This window comes from Tauraco erythrolophus, chromosome 6 (assembly GCF_009769465.1).
Source record: "Tauraco erythrolophus isolate bTauEry1 chromosome 6, bTauEry1.pri, whole genome shotgun sequence".
NCBI lineage: Eukaryota > Metazoa > Chordata > Aves > Musophagiformes > Musophagidae > Tauraco > Tauraco erythrolophus.
Window position 1 is genome coordinate 50,334,590 of NC_141470.1, and position 19,253 is coordinate 50,353,842.

General features: G+C 38.3%; 1 protein-coding gene across 2 annotated transcripts in view; it reads right to left on the bottom strand.

Moving 5' to 3' along the window:
- The window catches only part of SEL1L (SEL1L adaptor subunit of SYVN1 ubiquitin ligase), a 33,682-nt gene extending 14,706 nt beyond the window's left edge, over positions 1 to 18,976 (bottom strand). Inside the window, exons 1-12 of one of the 2 annotated variants that reach the window (XM_086612642.1) lie at positions 18,889 to 18,976; positions 11,405 to 11,442; positions 10,824 to 11,046; positions 8,191 to 8,358; positions 7,459 to 7,564; positions 5,527 to 5,689; positions 3,653 to 3,706; positions 3,512 to 3,571; positions 2,808 to 2,889; positions 2,333 to 2,487; positions 1,497 to 1,553; positions 441 to 509 (exon numbers count right to left, since the gene is read on the bottom strand). In XM_086612642.1, the coding sequence (XP_086468768.1) occupies positions 441 to 509; positions 1,497 to 1,553; positions 2,333 to 2,487; positions 2,808 to 2,889; positions 3,512 to 3,571; positions 3,653 to 3,706; positions 5,527 to 5,689; positions 7,459 to 7,564; positions 8,191 to 8,358; positions 10,824 to 11,046; positions 11,405 to 11,442; positions 18,889 to 18,961 (1,248 nt within the window). In that variant the 5' untranslated portion in view covers positions 18,962 to 18,976. Of the gene's footprint in view, positions 1 to 440; positions 510 to 1,496; positions 1,554 to 2,332; positions 2,488 to 2,807; positions 2,890 to 3,511; positions 3,572 to 3,652; positions 3,707 to 5,526; positions 5,690 to 7,458; positions 7,565 to 8,190; positions 8,359 to 10,823; positions 11,047 to 11,404; positions 11,443 to 18,888 lie in introns of those variants that run through there. The other variant, XM_086612641.1, reaches the window with a different exon arrangement.
- Positions 18,977 to 19,253: the final 277 nt, after the last annotated feature.

Consider the following 19,253-nt stretch of genomic DNA (forward strand, 5'->3'; position numbering starts at 1 on the left):
ACTCAGATGTCCCAGTTCTCTACATAGAATAAGAATACAGATGTCTTCCCCCTTTCCTTCCTAAACTTAGTATTTCCCACTAGCAAAATTTTGAGAAGCCTATTTTTTCCCCACGTACTGTATGGAAGAGCACAGATGCCTACTCAGTTTTGAACTCCACTACAGAAAAAGGACATTTAGGTATTTGACTATTTAATTTTTTAGGAAAAATCTAGTTCAAGCACTATTCAGAAAAAAACAGTTCCTAAAGTGAAGGAGCAAGTAGAAAATTTAGTCTAGACATAATAGACTACGACACTCAAATCTTGCAAGACAATTCAAAACAGAAGCACTTAGATGGCAGCATTCAAGTTTTAGATTGCCTGATATCAGAAAGTAAAAAGTATTTGTTAATTAAAAGGCAGCCAATTTGCTTACTTTTGAGGGTGTTCATATCTTACCTTTCCTAGAAAGGCCATGGCATGTGAATTGCCAGCATTAGCTGCTTGATTGAAGTACTCAAATGCTCGCTGCAAGGAAGAAAATAAGTATTTTAGCCGTCACGACTATGATTTGAGTACCTTTTCTTGCAAACAGAGCAGAATCAAGGAGGTTATTTGCTGAGTTACCCGGTTCTTCTGGGTTATCAATCCCGCCTAATTTAATATACATAATGTGGTTCTCTACTTATAATTGGAATATTGAGCAGCAATCTTTCTCAACTTTGTACTCCAAAAAGCAGAGGAAAAAACTAACAAACTACAACCGCTACTATGCACAAGCCACACAGGTAAGTCTTACTTCCTTACTGTACCTCCAAACTCTGTCTAGAAAAGGAGAGATCTGCCAGTTTCTATTCCAGTTTTATGCAGAGCTTGGTTATACTCATTCTGACCACTTGATATCATCTCTGAACCTTTACAGAGCAGTCATTTTAAGGTATTTTAAAAGTGATGGCCATTACATAATTTCTGGTTGGTAGTTGAGTCTGAAATAATTGTCAGCTCTCCGCTTTTTTCAATATAGACTTTAAGAAGAAGCTATTTTAACTTCTATAAGCAGTAGCTAGGTTGGCTTACATCAGCACTATTTCCATTTTCTATGCACACTTAATATCCTTAGTATTGGAAGTTGCACTGGTTTGTCTACAGAAGCAAAATATTCTTGCAAGCCACAAACTACACTATCATCGCTAATGCACGCACATGCATCATGAAGATCCTACTACATGTACAAAAGTTCAAGTACTACTTGATGAAAACCTGGGCTTTGTTTTGACTTCCTTTTTTTCTAAAAGGATTATTCTTAACCTAACTGTCTAAGAAAATCAGCTCCATGTACTAGGCACATAAAGATTCAGTTTTATTGAATGAATTAAGTTTTATTGAACACGACTATTGAAGTCATTAAATACTTTATGGTGGTACTTAAACCACTTTTGCTTCACTGTGGTCTCAGCTATACTTCCTCCCCCTCTGCAAAACATAATATGCATCAGAGATATGCAGAAAGGGTACCTGATGATTTTGCTCTACTCCTCTTCCTCCGTGCAAGTGCAACTGTCCAAGGCCAACCTAAAAATAAATTTTATATTGCAAATAAGTCACTTTTCCCTAAGGACTTTATTTTTCTAGTAATACAGATACCAGTGAGCTAATTAGAGGCACAAAGACAAACCATATCAGAGTTAAAGATGCCACGAAGTCTGAAGGCACAGATTTGCTTCAATAACTACAGTACAGTCCTACTTTTTCACATTAGCCTAAGGGGAAATTTATCCTAGATAAAAGTGATGTGACTGTCCTAGATACCAAATAATAATTGTGCATTTGAATTCTGCCTACCTAATTCTTAAGTCATATATGACCAAGCTGAATTGTAACAATTCGTTTATATTAGTCTCCTCCTCTCCTGCACTGTGTGTAGAAGAGGTCCAGCCTGCAGCACACAGAAGTCATGTAAGAGCAGAAGCAGCAAGAAATGGAGGTCTCCTGTTAGGGTCAGCTCTTTTATTAAGGCCTCCTCCACAACATCTAAAGCTATCCTTAAACTAGTCTGGCTGGTTTCTAGTGAAAGTCAAGGTTTCTAGTGAAAGCCAAGGTCCTCTTTCCTAAGACACTGAAGTTGTAATGTTTTGGACTTATTTTCCACAAAAATTTGCATTTTCTGTCCAAGCTGTACCTTAAACACACTAAAATATAAGCCTCTTCTCATAAAAACTAATCATGAAATAGCAACCAGTTTGATTTAGGAGGAAGAGGAAAATGAAGCTCCAACATCCTTCCATATTTCATAAACTTGTTCCTGTAATTCTTGGAAATCTCTGCACGCCATCAGGTGAACTTAATCTTACCTGCGCTTGTACATCTCCTTTCTCTGCTAAAAAACGGTAATACTGAATCAAGTCTTCTTCTAGCATCCCACTTGCCATTCCTGGATTTTCTAATTCATCTGCTAAGCGAATTCGCTGAACCACTGTGCCACCAGTCAAAGAAATGTCACTAGCAACTAGAAAATAGATAAGAAGTTTTCAGACAGTTTTGTTCAAAACAAATATTACACTGCAACTTAGTGAAAACAGATCTCTATGGAGCTTCCAACTGTTACTCAGAATGAATCACTTTGACACTCTAAGCATTAAAGACATTTCAATAGATAAGAGAGAAAAATACTATATGATGATTCAGAGCCAAACAGATTACTTATTTAATAGCAGGAATTCTCTATTTTCACATTACTAGTATTGACAGTACTTCCAGTAGTTTTTAAGTGAATGATGTAGAAATACATAGTCAGTCAAGAACGTTAGCCTAGTAAAAAGTTTTTACCGTGATTAGCTACAAGTCGATAATGAGTAAGAGCAGATTCACAACTTTGAAGGACTCCTATTCCAGCCCAGTACCGGTAACCCTAAAGAAGAAAATATAAAAATATGGAACTATTGGTTATTTGACAAAATACCACTTACTAGGTTACAAACTTTTTTCACATTACTTGAGCAAGATTTGCAAGACAATAGGCAAAACAAAGGCTACAAGTCCACTGTGTCTGCAATCAAAGCAACTGACTGATACCATTAAAGACTAAGTGTGGCCGATATACTTCAGTTATTACCCAGGAAAAAGTAAATAACAGAATGATACTTATGGGTGAAAACCTAAAGCCTTTTACTTATACACGTTGCACTTTATTTGCCTTAAATCTCACAATACTGATTAAAACAGGATCTTATGTAAAGATCGCTGGCTTTCACATTCTCATTAGCCTATAAAAATTAAAAGTCTGACACTTCTGCTTTAAGTCAAGAAATGTAAACATGGTTCATCTAAATTCACAGTGGTATACAGTTTTAAAATGAGCAGACTTCCTTAAGTTAACAAGGAATAACAGGGAAGGTAGTATTGCCCACCCAATGCATGCATGACGATCTAATATTTGGATGGTGTAGTCACATGAATGCAAGTCTTACATTAAAAATTTAAGACTACAAAAAAGTTCTTGCATGTGTAAAGTTATTAACTATCTCACTTACCAAGATCATATGGGCGATTAGATTTCCTCCTAAAGCTCCAAAAGTGTAATACACCAGGGCCTTAAAACAAAAATCATTGGTTATTTAACACCTGCCTCCAAGACAAAACACAGGAGAACACACTGAAGATTTCTAAGTTACCTTAGCTTGACTAGAATTGACTCCTAGACCAGATGCATACAGAAATCCAAGAGCCTAGAAATAAAATAAACTTTGTCATTACATCCTTTGAAGAATCCAAGATCAATTTTCCTGGAATACATAAGTATAAAGTGGTCAAACAACAATTCAAAGCTGCAAAGAACATGTCAAGCTCTACCTTCACTTTGGTACCTACTATATCTAGGCCCTTCCCTGTCCCTTTTAAAGTATGAAGTTTCTGAATTATTCAGTTGTCTTGGACACTAATATAAATACATCTCACCAGAATTCAGTCTAGTACTTCTTCCCTGAATGCCAAATGTAGATCCCAAAGGTCCTGGACAGTAAAAGTATTCCAGTTTAAAGACCCTCAAACAAAGATCAGCAATATCTGTCAGGTTATTCTTCTATCCTATTTGTCTTACTCACCAGTGCAAACATACATGAACCATGGCCTCCTCTAGAAGAGCCTTACTGTTTGATTTATTGGCTAACAGATCCTATGAATTTATCATTTTGCATCTGTGCTGCCATGGGTTAGTTGCATTTATGACTATAAATATAAGCAGTTAGAATGCACAGAGCTGCTTGGCTGAGTTTTTTTTCAGAAGTTATTTTTATTCTTAAAATTTACATAATTACTGCTCTATCTATAACACCTGTTGTGTGGCTCAGAGGAGAAACTAGTAGCACAGAAGGTAACAGTTTTTATAAAAAGGTGTCTGTATTTCACAGTGTTCTAAGACTATTCTAGTCAATTCTGAAAGTACACATACACACACACACAAAAACAAAAAAATCACCTCAGACAGTATTGAATTTTAGACCAATAAAAGTTAAGGTCTTCATTGAGATATAAAGTCTCTAGAGAAAACATGTTCCTGCTGTCTATAGTAAATCGGCACTCCAACATTAAACAGGGAACAGCAGGAGCCTTGGTAGTCAAACAGCTAAAAGAAACGGGATGATTCCTAGAGAAGCTGATACTTCCAAATAAAAAGAGAGAACTAAACAATAAGTATATGCAGATATTTAAACATTTAAATTGATAAAACCCACATTTTATGACATTACATGTGAACAATTACATATGAACAATTCCATAGTGTTTAAAGGTACATGGACAAAGTGAGTCCCATTCCACTAAACAGCTTTCAAGATTCCTAGGAGTTTATAACTTCCTTGATTATAAACTTGTGTGTGTATATATGTACCTATCTCAAAGATAAAACTGCAGACAAAAAGCCACAACATCCTACACAAACGACAATAAAATAGCAACACAGATCTTCAGAGAAGATTTGTTGGCTGGAGTCACCTGTATCTACCTGTTTGTTTTACTTATAAATCCAATCTAGTCAGTCAGACAACAGATAAGAAATTAAATGAAAAGACCACCACCATACTGTATTACTAGTAGTTTAATGCTGTTTCTTTAAACTCAAAGAGAAGACCTGTTTCCATATGTTTACCTTGAGGATGCAGGTGCCATCTGTTACTGCACCCTCAGTAATGCTAGCAGCATGCAAATGCCAGGTAAAGCAGAAGCATTTAGGGGACAATCTTTGAACCAAAGCAAGGCACTGGCGAAATTAAAAAGGTAAAGGCAATGAGCAGCCAGGATTAGGAAATGCTTAGGCAAGCATTAATAAAATACATTTCCTGAATCGGAACCTGAACCAAATGTTTCACAACAAATTTTCAAACAATTTAAATAAGTAGAACGCTGTCTGTTGTCTTTTTAAACCAAGCACCAGATACCACTTACTGTTCTCATTCTATTCTGGATGCAAAACCAATCTATAAAACCATCTCAGAATAAGTACAATCTATAAACCTATAAAAACTTATGTAGAATCTAAGGACATACATACCATTTGTCCTTTAGGAGAACCTTCTTCTGTTAGTTTTTCAAATAGTTCTTTTGATGACTGGATGTTCTGCTTCAGGTAATCCCCAAACAACAACGCATAAGACACTTTCTCCATTGCCTTGGTATGATTCATGTCAGCTGCTTTCAGAAGATACTGATAAGCTCTTAAAAGAAAAAAATTTCTTAGTCACCTTGAGGCAACGAAACAGATTCCATTCATAAACCTGAAGATTCTGCAGAGGTGTTTTCCTCCTCCGTTTTCGCCTGTACTTTCTACAAATGCATCTACCTACAGTTGTTTGTTCCAGCTCCGAATTGTCCATCTATGCAACAATTCGTACGATTTAGCTAATAGCCAAACTGAATCTTAATGTTCACTCTACTCCATATGCGTTTCCTCCCCTGGAAGATATATCAAAAGTTTAAGGTCAAACAACCACATTTTTGTAGCAACAATTTTAAGTCCTGTACTAGGTATCTAGTAGGACAACTACTGACAGCTTCACAGATTATGACAGAAAAAAGAAGCCTGAGAAAGACTATGGAGCCTCTTTAATTTGTTGAGTACAAAATAATTCCAATGAAAAAAATAGGTGCTGGGTCCAAGACAACTGCATACATGATCAATTTTGTGATGAAACAGTCATGCTAACAATGAGAAAGTTCTCTGGAAACTCGCCTTTCTATTTCAGCCTCAGAACTTACAGTAGTCCTCCAAAGTAACTTCACAGCAGCGGGTTTCACAGCAATTTAAATGCTATAACCTTAAACATCATAACACAGTACTGTCAAGAATGCTTCAGCTTGATTTCTCATGGACCTCTGATAGCATTCCAAGACTTTTCTTTACCTCGCCTCCTTCCTATTCTCAGACTTGTTTTCTTGCTTTAGGACAGGCTGAGACACACCTGGTTCCTCACATAATTTCATCTTTTAAAAAAGTGTAAGGTGTTCAAAAGAACTAAGATCTAATATTGTTTTACAACTTTTACACTATTTTGCACAAAAGAATACTTGTCAGTCTAACAGATACTGTCTCCCTTTGTCTTTGGCAAGGTGTCATTGACAACCTCTAGGTGTGCTTCAGTTTCCCTGATACGTAAAGTAGAAACATGCTCCCTTATCTTCACCAAGAAGTTTAGCATGGTAATAGCGCTCACATAATATACTATCAGCAGCCTGAAGTCACCACTTACTGATGAAGTTGTCAACATGAGTACCAGGGAGTTCTAAACTAACATAGCTATTCTTAATTATAGTGGTAAGCTGACAACTATTTCATCAGTAACTGGATATATACAGAGTAGAAAGTAAACAGACCAGAACGAATAGAACACTCATTTCATTCTTTTTTTTTCTGGCTTCATCTACAAGCATTACCCTCTTCTCTCGTACAATGTTAATTACTAGATTTTTAAGAATTGGTTGAGAGTAAGTTTAATGCTATTTTGATGGTGACCAAAAACATCAGTACATCAGTAAGCAGTAAGAAAAACAGAGCAGGACAAGAAATGCTGATTTCTTTTTCCCCACTTAACCTTTGAAGCAGAACAAGAATCAGACTGTAAGAAATATTTGAAACAAGACAATTATCTTGGATCACATTCTCAGGGCTTTTTTCCTGGGCAGTTGCTACATGCAAACTGTAGCTAGGGAACTGCAGCACCATCTTGCATTAAGTCAATGTTTTGACGATATCCGCTGTTCAGAAATTAATCTTATACAATTTTCCATGTATTCAGAGGAAGTATTCAGGCATAAATTTGTTTTTCTCAATACCCTGAAATTACTATTTATTTTCAGTACTATCACTGCATAGTTTGATACTAAGTCCAATAAAGTGCCAAGTCCCAGGGCAACTCATTTAAGTTGTTAAGCCAGGGTGACCAGCCATGTCATCCTTCTCTTGTGGAGGTGAAGGAGGTAGACTTACTCTTTCTTCTGAGCCTTTTTAGTGCTTTCATTAAGAATTTTCATTCCAGTCTGATAAACATCCTCAGCTTCTTGCATCTGCCTTCTCTTATTGGACTGCTCTTCGGCTAAAAAAAGAGAATAGAGTACATTAAGAGCTCAAACTATACGGTTCAAGACTATTCTCTCAAAATTCCTATTGATTCTAAAGGGAAATACAGCCAGAAATATGTTTCTGAAGACCACTAAACAATTCAAATGACTACAAAGAGCTGGCTAAAGGAGGTGTTGGATATCTTGGTAGATGGTTTCTTTTCATGTAATGTCTCTTATGTACAAGTTTGCTGTTAAAAATATTCTTTTCACTGCTCCAAAGCAAGCTGTGCAAGGAAGAAAGGTTCCTCCTTCAGGAGGATATTTCCTAGAGAAGGCTTGCTTTTGTGCAGCATATCAGTGAGTATAATGGGAAACATTGTCAAACCCCTGTACTCCTACAGCCTCAGAAACTAAGAGGTTTTTTTATAGATGCTTCCACTGCAAGATTTCACAAATAGCTTTGGGAAGTGGCATTTGCATTATAATGTTTTCCATCATGAGAACTTTGCCTTTAGAACTACTTGTATATCACAGTATAAAGTGGCAATTAATAGATGACAAGGACTTCTTCACCCTGAAATAAAGGGCATTACGAGGACTGAAAACACTACCTTAAGAAAGCAATCCTTGGACAAGAACAAGACATCAAGTTACTTACTTTCACAGAAGCCCCACTTTTGGTCTTTCTTGTAATCATAGGTTGTTGCACACCAAAGCCTCCCATCCTCCCTCCCATCTGCAGTGCACTCTGCATACTCCTTCTCCATAAACAAAAAGGGGAAATGGCAAGGTTCCCCATCTGCAGTGCCTCCAATAGCTGTCAAAACTGAAAATACATACCCAGGAATTAGACTGCTTTCCTTTATTTCACCAACTAAACTCATCTACTACATACAAGAAAGCACTCCTACATTGGTTTTCATTTCTATGAACTGCATTTAATTAAGTTTTCAGTAAACTTTCTGATTTACAAAAGCCTGAAAAAGCAATTAGTTTTCTAAATAGCACTTGAAAAAAATATTATTCTTATTTTTAAATAAGCAGCAGAACAGAAGGTATGTGGTTTCTTATATTCCTTAGTTCTAAACAAAGAAAATATTTTTGTTTAGATTGAAGAAGGCAAATCTTGTTTACATTTTTATTGCCTATCAAAAGAAAGAGCCCTTCCTTTCATTTTCTCTTCTCTGCACTCCCTTCCTCATGCAAAAGGCTACCCTTGAAGTGCATTCCAATGCATATATTCATTTTAGGCCCAGAGTTAGAAGTAATCGTGACAGAACCACTCACATTGCCAAATGTGACACTGAAAGTACTTGAATATCAGCAGGGAGTACACTAGAACAGACACCTGTAAGGAAGGACTTTAATGAAATCACTATGAGTCCAGTCATTTTCTACTGTTGCACATACTTATACTGAAAACTTTATTCCACTTTGCCAATATATTTAAGTTGCACTCAAAATTACTTTGAACGGCATGAATTATCATTTCTCATGCACTAGAACTTCAAAGGTTACTGATTCCAATATTGCAATATTTTAAAATAAAAATCGATTTTCTATGAAGACTAAGAATTATCTTCATTTTTTGAAAATGAAATTATTTTAATTAACCTTTTATAAAGGTTTTTCTCTTTCACTAAACTAAATCCAGCAGCTGGGTTCAGGTTCATTTGAAGACATTTGCAAAGTCATGTAATTGAGAATGTAAATTACGGTGTGTTTTCAAGTTTAGTTCGTAATTCTTGTGGTTATAGAGAAAGCTAGTTACAGGGTCTATAATTGTATGACCTACAGATCATGCTAATTAAAAAATTTCCTGTTGATTTTTTGAAGCATAAGGAAGTCTCCAGGATTAGTCAGCCTGTTCAAACTGCTCTTCATAATTTGATTCCTTGGCAGATGTTCCACCACATCACTCCAAGTTAATTATCCCACAACATGCAAGGGAAAAGTGTTATTTTCAGAAATTGCATTCAAAACTAATGTGTCCAGATGTGACTAGCCTGGAATCATTTTGGACATCTGTTAACCACAGAATAATGCACAAAATCATGCTAAGGGTACATATAACTACAAGTGATGGGACCTCTTATCACTGTCATTTGAACAAACTCCAGGACATTACTACCACTTGAGAACCTGAAGTTTTACTTGCATTGTTTAGCACCTTGTCTCCTGTACTGAAAGCAGTTGGATGCAAACCATTTACCATGGTCACACCTTTCTGATGCAAAATACAAAGTATCTTAAATTTTACTTTTGAAATAGACTGCATGGACTAAATACAGTGCTTAGCTGACTCTTTTGTGGCAGCAGACTATTTAGTGGATTTTATATACTTTTTCTGTACACCACCACAACTATCGACAGCTCTACTGAATCCTATTGCCGAGTTTTTACAAACTGTATACTAGCTCTGTATTAATACGGAATGCTTATTAGCAAACACTGAAAGTTAGTATACAACAGAGCTCACTTCATAACTCCTGCTTTCTTTTGACATTTGACTCTGAGTTGAGAAGATAGACAAATAGTCATATTACCACGTAACTACATTCAGTAAAGTTGAAGATTTACTTTTTATGGACACGTGAAAAGGAAAAGTCTTTTCTGCACAGGCTAGGGTACTCAACTGTGCCATCTAGTTATCACCCACTACTAACTGCAAGTAAAAAAAAAAAATCATATTACATTTATATTTTTATTAGTAATAAAAAAGAAATGCTATAATTTCCGGGCAATTTAGGCACAAGCACATAAGGTTTTACCTATACTTAAAACTCACTGAAGTTTACGAGCAATTTAGATGTTTCCCTAAGGTTCCCAATGCCTTCCTAGGAAGCTTGTCTTTGCATCACAATTTGTTCCTTCTCTGTCAACTGACTCTCCAGGCAAACAGCCAGCAGGCTGAAACACTGATACAATTTCTCCTCCTATGGCTGGTATACATACATACAGCACAGTATGTGTACTTGAGCTCTATTTGAAGAAATCAGGTCTTTCTCCATTTGATAGTTAAAGCTTTCCAAGAAGATGGAAACAACGAGAACTACAGAAAATCCTTTCAAATGCATCTAAAAATAACCACTTGGATTTCAATCACAATATATCAGAAAACTTTTTGATGTTACTTTCTAGTAGAAAAGGTAGCAATTGATCTTTCTGGAATGGAATGGTAAGCCACTGGTTATTTCATATGTTCAAAATTACTATTTGTGTTCACCCACATGCCAAAATTACTCAGATGCATCTTTCCTGCCACTTGTTCAAAAGCCTGTGAGCAGTTACCTGGACTCTGTATTTCTGATTCTTCCAAATCCTTATTTAATAGATTTGATATTTCTAGAGAGTTCAACTCTTCCAGCGAATTCTCTTTTTCTTCCTCTTGACTGTGAAAGTTCTCTTCATTCTCCGATTGAGAGTCCGATTTCCCTGACTCAAGGAAGATCTGACCGGCTACCACTCGAGTTCCTGTGGAATGGTCCTTTACCTGGTCCTCTGCAGATAAAGTCTGAAGGAAAGCAGCCACATAATTTCAAAGATTAGAAACTGAACAGCAGGCAGCTGGCAAAAAAAGAGGTTACTTTTTATAGATACAATTAACATATGAAGTTTAAACAGTAGCATCAAAAGTAAGTTGAGCTACCTCTATCAGTTCTAATTGACTCTATCCCTTTCAGTTCTTTAAACAAAAAATTTATTTTCAAAGATATAACACAACATTAATTCTTCTGATGCACAGAAAAAATTAATGAGACAGTATGAGATACAGAACAGCCTAAACCAGGAATCAAATCACAGTTGTGAATTTCAGACCTTTGCTCTCACTCCACAAGAAAAACAAGATGACTAGAAACTTATTTCCTCACCTTTGACTCCAGTGATTCATCTTGTTTTCCTTCTTCATCTAGAAGAGATGTTGTAAGTCAGTAAAAAGCTTTTCTACGAGTAATATTTCTCAAAAACAAAAATAAGTTTAGCTATAATATTGTACCATGGTTCTGAAATAAATATTCTAGTGTATTAAGTTGACTAATGCACTTCAGAAAGACCTTATTAGTGTTGTCAGGAAAAATGAAATGTTTCACAAGCAATCGTCCTCGTCCTTAAATAATGCCAATATAACTGTGTGTTCCATACTGGAAAAATTTGGTTTGTGTTTTGTTAAACCCAGATCAATCCTCTAGATCACTACACAGCCTGAATTGTTCCAGTCCAACCTGAACTACTAAAAAAGGTATGCATCGAGCAAAAAGGGCCTATGGAATCTAAGGTTTCTAGCCACCAAATCAGCTTTAGTATGAACAGCTTGGGCGGCAACCAGAAAGTTACATTAATATCACCCCATTTGTATTTAAACATTGATCTTCATAGAATGCCAATTAATTTTGCCTGACCAGCATATTCAAACCTCTATATAGATGTCTCTTCAGAACTGTGAGAAATTAGTTTGTCTTAAAGATATCATTCAAAAGCTGCAAGCCTTGTTTAACTGTCATCTTTCTGATCTGAATGGGCTATATATGTTTGATTAAAAAGATTAGAAAGACAAGAAATAGTTAAGAAGAAAGGCTATTACGCAGAGACCTAAAGGAAGAGGTGAAAAGGAGGGAGAAGATAATCAGAAAAACTTATTTATGAGTTTTACCATTGTTTTGCAGAATCGTGCCTCTTGCTCACTACGCTTTGAACAACTTGGATTGCACTGTCATCTCGATTGAAAGCCTCTAAAATCATCATAGCCAAAATGTGACTGTTCCCAGTCATCAGTATATCTGATACCACCTCATTTTGGTAAACAAAACTCTCTCACATATTAAAGATGATGCTACAGGCCTCCCTCTCTCGTACACAACTCAAACCGAAATAAAAGCTCAAAATACAAACAGATGACTAAGCAAAGCTGCCGCTTGTAATACATTTAGAAATCCTCCCTCTTCTGGAGACTCTGGGGTGTGGAATGCTCTATAGCAGTGGTAAGGCATTGACAGGCTGGAGACCTGCATTACGACTAGAAAAGGTACCTAAACTGAGAGAAGCTAGTGCCCTGTACATGAGATGCACCATTTAGTATGTTATGGTTAGCTATTAAATACCACCTGCACAAATACTGAACGCCAACAAAACTCTCCAAAAGTTTATAGAGCTCTGCTGACTTTCTGTAAGCATTTGTCAGCAAACAAAACTTGCATACTCTACATCCTCATGGAAGTAAAGTGTCTTACCAGAGATAAACCATCTCTGAAGTGCCAAACTACAAACACGACTTCACATTGAGGGTGGTGAGGCACTGGACCAGGTTGCCCAGAGAAGTTGTGGATGCCCCGTCCCTGGAAGTGTTCAAGGCCAGGTTGGAGGAGGCTTTGGGCAACCTGGTGCAGCGGAGGATTTCTCTGCGCATGGCAGAGGGGTTGGAACTAGATGATCTTTAAGGTCCCTTCCAACCCAAACCATTCTATGATTCTACGACACTTTATCAGTTCAAGTTTTGAAGACTATAACAGAGTAACTGCAGATATTTGCAATGAAAGGGCCAATCTTGGAATCTAGATTGTTCCACATTTGAAGTTTACATTTGAAGTAAAAGCTTTGTTGATTGTTTACAGTTGAAGTAAAAGCTTTGATTAGAAAAGTAAGTAAAGAGATGAGGATCAACTTTAAGCTGTAACAGCACAATAAAAATCAAGAAAAAACGCTAAGACTTGTAAGTGAAGCTGCAAAACTAAGGTGACAAGAAGTTTGACAGTACAACTGAGCCAAATAGATAATCATCTGTTGAACATACTGAAGATCATATGAAACTCAAAAAGTTTGACTGCCAGCAGACACAAGGTTAAAAAGTATCTAGAACAGTCGGTGCGGGTAAGCATCGGTACCCTACAGGTCCTGTAGAGCCCTTCAGAACAGTTAGTGGAGACAGCACAGAGCACTCCAGATGAAACAGATCCTGCAAGCAGCAACCAAGACAGCATAAGAACAAACACCGATTTAGAAAAAAATGTCAAAAAAGGCATAAGAAAAAACAAGGCTAGCTGCATTTTTGGCAGGAACCAGTGCTTATCATCTTGAGGAATCTAACAAATAAGGCTGATTGTAATGTCATAAGAAGTTCTACCACTGAACTTCGACACTTCACATCACCATATAACAGTTGGTTTTTAAATACAGTTAACGTACATATGCATTTAGGACACTTGCTGGTCCTTCCTATTTTGAAACTATGAGAAAAATACTAGTTTCCCACAAATTACATTCTACAATCCTAAATAATTCTGATCTGAAACCAAATGTCACCCCTACAACTTCAAACTCCAGAGCTTGTCCAGAGATGCAGACATGCTTCTGGAGTGAGGGAAAACCAACACAGGGTTAAGCAACTCAGTAGTTTGTATGCTGCTATTAATATATACAAAGCACTTATACAGTATCTGCTACTGCAGTAACAAGCACCATGTTATTTTTAACAGCTATACCAGCTAGGGTGTTTGTTTTTGTCTGCTCAAAGTCAGCCTACATGCCTGACAGCACTAGACCATCCTAGTTTTGGGGTAAAGGCTTTGCTAACTGATTTCAATTTGTGGAAGATTGACTTTACAACAAAAGATCACACAAAATCAAATATAAATAGGCTATACTATCTATGCAAATATATGAAAGGACAATTTTATTGTAATTTCACATGCAAAATAAAAGCTTTACTAAATTGAAAGGCAAGAGACATCTGAGCAACATAAGACAGAGCTCATTAAATGTTTGCTCTTCCCCCATCAAAGTAAATAAACCTATTTCGTTTCAATTGCATCATTTAAATTCTCTCTGAAGGAACCAGCTCTGCGATTAAGAAATTGACTTAAATAATTGTTTTCAAAACAGTGGTTCCAAAACAGCACTAAAGCACTAACAAAATATTAGTTTAACTGTTCTTAGCTCTGGGACTCCCTTCTAAGTCAGACAGATGAGGTTTCAGTGATGACCAATAATGCGACCAGAGGAGGGATCACTTACAGCCTTGTTATTTTGCAGAACTGCTGACTAATACGCACCCACTACTCTCAGAAGTGTGTCTACTTCTAAGAAACATTTAAGAAAACTATCCTGAAAGCATTAATGAAAGATCTACAGAAGGTCACGGTTTGATATAAGAACAGCTCATTAGTCAAGGCTCAACTACTGAACAGAGTCACAGATGTTATGTTTCTGCACCTGCTTCAGAGATTAAAGTTGATAGTTTAGTTTGTTTTTCCAGTTAAATTAAAAAAAGTAACTGACTTTTTTTTTTTGTTAAATTTGGGCCTGTTACCAAGGCTGCCTAATTCTACAAAAACCGCTTCTGAAAATGTCAATTGGAAATTAATCCTACCACTTGTTAAACAAATTAGGGAAATGCAATGATATATTTAAAGGAAAAAGTAGGCAAAAATACTTGTGGCTGAAACAAGCAGCTGACAAGATTTTACAGAATGCTTCACCTGCAAACAGTGCTGAGCTGCAGACACTGCTGGGGGCTCTCATGCCCAGTGAGGGCTCTAGAGCACTTCATACAGCTAAACACTTGTTTCAACCATCCACCACTTCATATATAATTAAAATCAGCTTTAAAATATATTCATTTTTCCTCAATCAGAAAGAACAGTGTTCAATCAATCTATTTAAATACAGCAAAAGTACTCTGGCAGCCTATGCTAGATAAAAAGATCCTACCATATGCTGGATAAAGATCCTACCATTTTGTGAGAATTCCCATTTTCAAGAGAGCACTACAGAGAAAAGAGCAGAAACAAGAAGAGCTGTGGCAGTGTGATCCAGCAAGAGGAATGTCATTAGCTTGAGGGAGCCCAACAGTTCAAAAGTTTTGCTGTACTGGAAGAACAAATCATCTGACAGCCAATAAAGCTAAAGGACTGCTACTACCACACAAGGAATACTATTAGTTTCAGTATCAGAATGGTCACTCGCCTTCGGGAAATTGCCAAAAATTCAGTAAGTGCAAGCAGCTGGCAACCTCCCAAAGCTCTAACAAATGTCCTAAGTGATCACTGTAGTCAGTTTCCTTCCAGTTTCTACCAAAGTCTTCAAGCTTCAAACACTATTACAGCAAAGCAACTAGTAACAGTTTGCATGCTGCAGAGCAGTGATCTCAAAGTGGGGTGTGGACACCCCAAGGGTGTGCCAGCCAACCCACTGGGGGTGCAGGAAGAAAATACTTCTTGCACAATTAAAAATAAAACTTTTCTTAATACAGTGTTCATTTCACCTTTATCTCATTCTTTTTTCATCTCTGTTTGTGTGCATGTCTTATGATGTACATAATATGTGAGTACAGTAATACATACATGTATTTTTTTTATAAGTCAAACATTGAAGATGCATGCTCAATTTTTTTTTTTTACCAAGAGCGGTGCACGAACACAAAAGGTTTAGCACAACTGCTTTAGAGTATCCATCAGAGATTTTCTGTGGTGTTTTTAGTTATTTCTTTCAATGTTCTTTTTCTGCAAGTGACTAGTCAGACTTCGAAAGAGAATGCAAACCCTGTTTATCCTATTCTTGTAGGAAAAAAGGAAATCTTAAGAAAAAATTATCTGACATGCTTCTCATCAAATTTTCAACTGCTAAATTGCTAAATTCTGCAGAAACAGATTCCATAGCATAGATGCTATTCCTAGATGCTATTCCTATTACATGAACCTCCAAAACATGCAGCGAGTTAAGCAAAATCCTTAAGTGGCATCTATTCAGCAAGACTACTTTCAAAGTATCCTTGGCAGCAAGTAAATTGATCCCAGCTACAATCTGTGCAGCATAATCTTATAGTTGCACTAAAATGAGGAAGATACAGGTCAACTCTCACTCTGAACACAAGTCTTTTTTCTAGTCTCCTCACAATTGCCGGCTATATATGAAACTTACTCTCCAGCAGTTCCTCTGTAGGAACTGAGAATCCCTATCAGGCAACAAGCTTAAGGAATGTTTTTCAGTTAGTTAAGTAAAATCAGAAGGGTCAGGGAAAGACATTCAGCTCTGTCTTTTGAGAGACTAGATGTAGAACTTTCCTACAAGTATATGACTGCTCATTTGTCCTACCAGTTAATGAGACATTATGAAAACCTTCAGCTATCACTGCAGCTAGTCATGGAAGGTGCAGGATAGTCAGAGGAAGAATCACTTCCTCTCTTCAGGCAGAATGACAGAATTTCTACTTCTTAGTCCGTGAACAATAGAAAAAAAACCCTGAGAATCAAATCAGAAAAAAGTAAATTTTTTTCAACATTCTTACTGAACAATCAACAGAAGCAGCAGAAGGCCATTGCTGCTGTGATAAGCAGAAGATAGCCAGCCTCAGATGGAGCACAGTTACTGTTTTTTTACCTGTTTTTGCCAATTCCCCATGGACTACTTAATATTCTTTCCCCAGCCCCCAATGTTCAACTTCTTTATAATCTGTATTAGTATTACATCCCTAAAAAACCCCACCCATTTCTTTAGGCCTGAGGTTTCTTGCATTCACCTCAAGTTTTCAATAAATTGATTTAAGCAAAGTTTACAATCATAGAGTTAGGGTTTAAAGCTATAGCTATAAGACTCACTACTAAAAAAACGCCTCATTAAAAACATCTTCTGAAGTCAGGAAATGTAATACTTGAACCATTTTTACTCATTCTTCTTAAAACTCCTCCCTTCAATGTACTCACATTCCAGATGAGTGTTTCCAGACCAGAGATGAAGAATGAATTCAAGGAAGCATTTAACACACGGTCTCTAGGCTTGTACCAGACTCTACTAGAGAAAGCGGTACTGTTACTGTAGCAAATCGAAACATCAATGAAGCGATGATGACTTGTTTTCTTTTGGAATTATTCTTGACAAACATTGGAGCAAGAAACATATTCTGTTATAATCTGCTGCCAAAAGCAGGAATCTGAACGCTCTCTCCTAATTAATTCTGGACATTAATGAACAGTTTTACCTCATAGTAGTGATTGCTTGACAACAGCTCTTAATCCCTCAGGTACTGTACCATGTGCTTTCTTGGGCCTACTAATTGTATTAGTTCAATTGACTATAAACATATGTTTTTTAAAGGCTGAATTAAGTTATCAGAATTTCATATTCACAAACACAACTTCATGATACTGGAAAGGCAGTCAAGACAGAAGAGTTGCATGGGAGCACAGCCACGGATGCACACTTGAACAGCCCTTAATTTTGTCGCCTAACTTCCATGTACACAACAGCTGGCTTATCTGACATGAACAGTCTCCTCTCACCTTAGCTTTTTTGTTTATACACACTATCAGTAAGAACACATCATTTAGAGTCTGGGTACATCTCTCTGGCTTCACAGAACTTGTCTATATGTTTTCTACACTTTGGGAAGCGCCCTGCTGGCTTATAACATTACCTACAAAGGTCATGTAACTATGTTTCATATCTAACCTAAACTCCAGTAACATAACTTGAAATTTCAACTTCTTACTACATACATGAAAATGAACCCCAAACCACAGAACTTACCTCTAGAGAAAACATGAAGTTCCTTTCCTGACATATCATTGACAGCCTAAAAGTACACGCACGCCCAGTAGCACTGGATAAGGGCATCTATTAAAGGAGTGCTTTCTGGCTTTAGAAACACTATATAAATAAATGCATTGCACATTCTCCCCACCTGCCCATGGTGAGAAGAAGGATGTGGGAGGTAGAAACCTCAGGAAATGAAGCAGATGACAACATAAGAGAAGCACACAAACCCCAAGCTAACAACAAAAGAAGCGGGGAAAAAACTATTACAGCGGCACAATGCAGGCCGCAGAAACACTCTAAATATATTTGCGTGAGAAAACTATTCTGGTAACACTAACATCAGCATTATCAGCTCCTTAGCAGGAAAATGCGTACTAGGGAGGAAAAGAATGTCCAATTTCGGTTTTGAGCAGAGAAAGCATTACAAAGTAGGCTCCTAACGAGCTGTTTAAAGGCAGGAGCCAGCCTAAACAATGCGTTCGTCCCCATCGGGCCTACCGAACAGCCCCCGGTGAGGCAAAGCCAGCAAGCACAGGGGGTGTGTGCAACGGCGAGCCGGGCTCCGCCACCGCCGCCGATCGCGGCCACGCAGCTGACAGGAGCCCAGCTCCCTTCCCCTCCCCTCCCCTCCCCTCCCCAGCTGCCCCCATGCACCCCAAAGCCCCAGCCAGGACACGGGGTCCTCTCCCCCGCTGCCGCCGCCACCTCCGCACCCCGGTGCGGGCGGTCGCAACACGCCCTCCCCTGCCCCGCAGCAGGCCACGGGGTGCGCGGCCGTGGCAGAGCTCAGGCCCAGCGGGACGCCGTGAGGCGGAGCCCCGGTACTCACCGGCCGCGGCCAGTCCTCCGGCCCAGAGCGCCGCGACGCACAGCGCCAGCCCGAGGCGCGCCCACCGCCCCATCCCACCGGGCTCCTAAGGGGCCGCCGCCGCCGCCGGGCTCCGAGTCCGGCTGCCTCGCCCACCGCCACCAGCCCCCGGCCGCGCCACCGGCCCCGGCCAACTACCGACCGACCGCTGGCCGCGGCACACGCAACCCTCCGGGGAACGGCTTTCTCTACATGGCCCGCTCCCATTGGCTGGGGGGAGGGACGGCTCATCGGTCACGCCCTCCTCTTGGCCAATGGAACCACAAAAGGCAAGCACGTGCCTCAGCGAGCGCCGGCTGCGCGAGCGCGCCCTTCCGAGATAACGG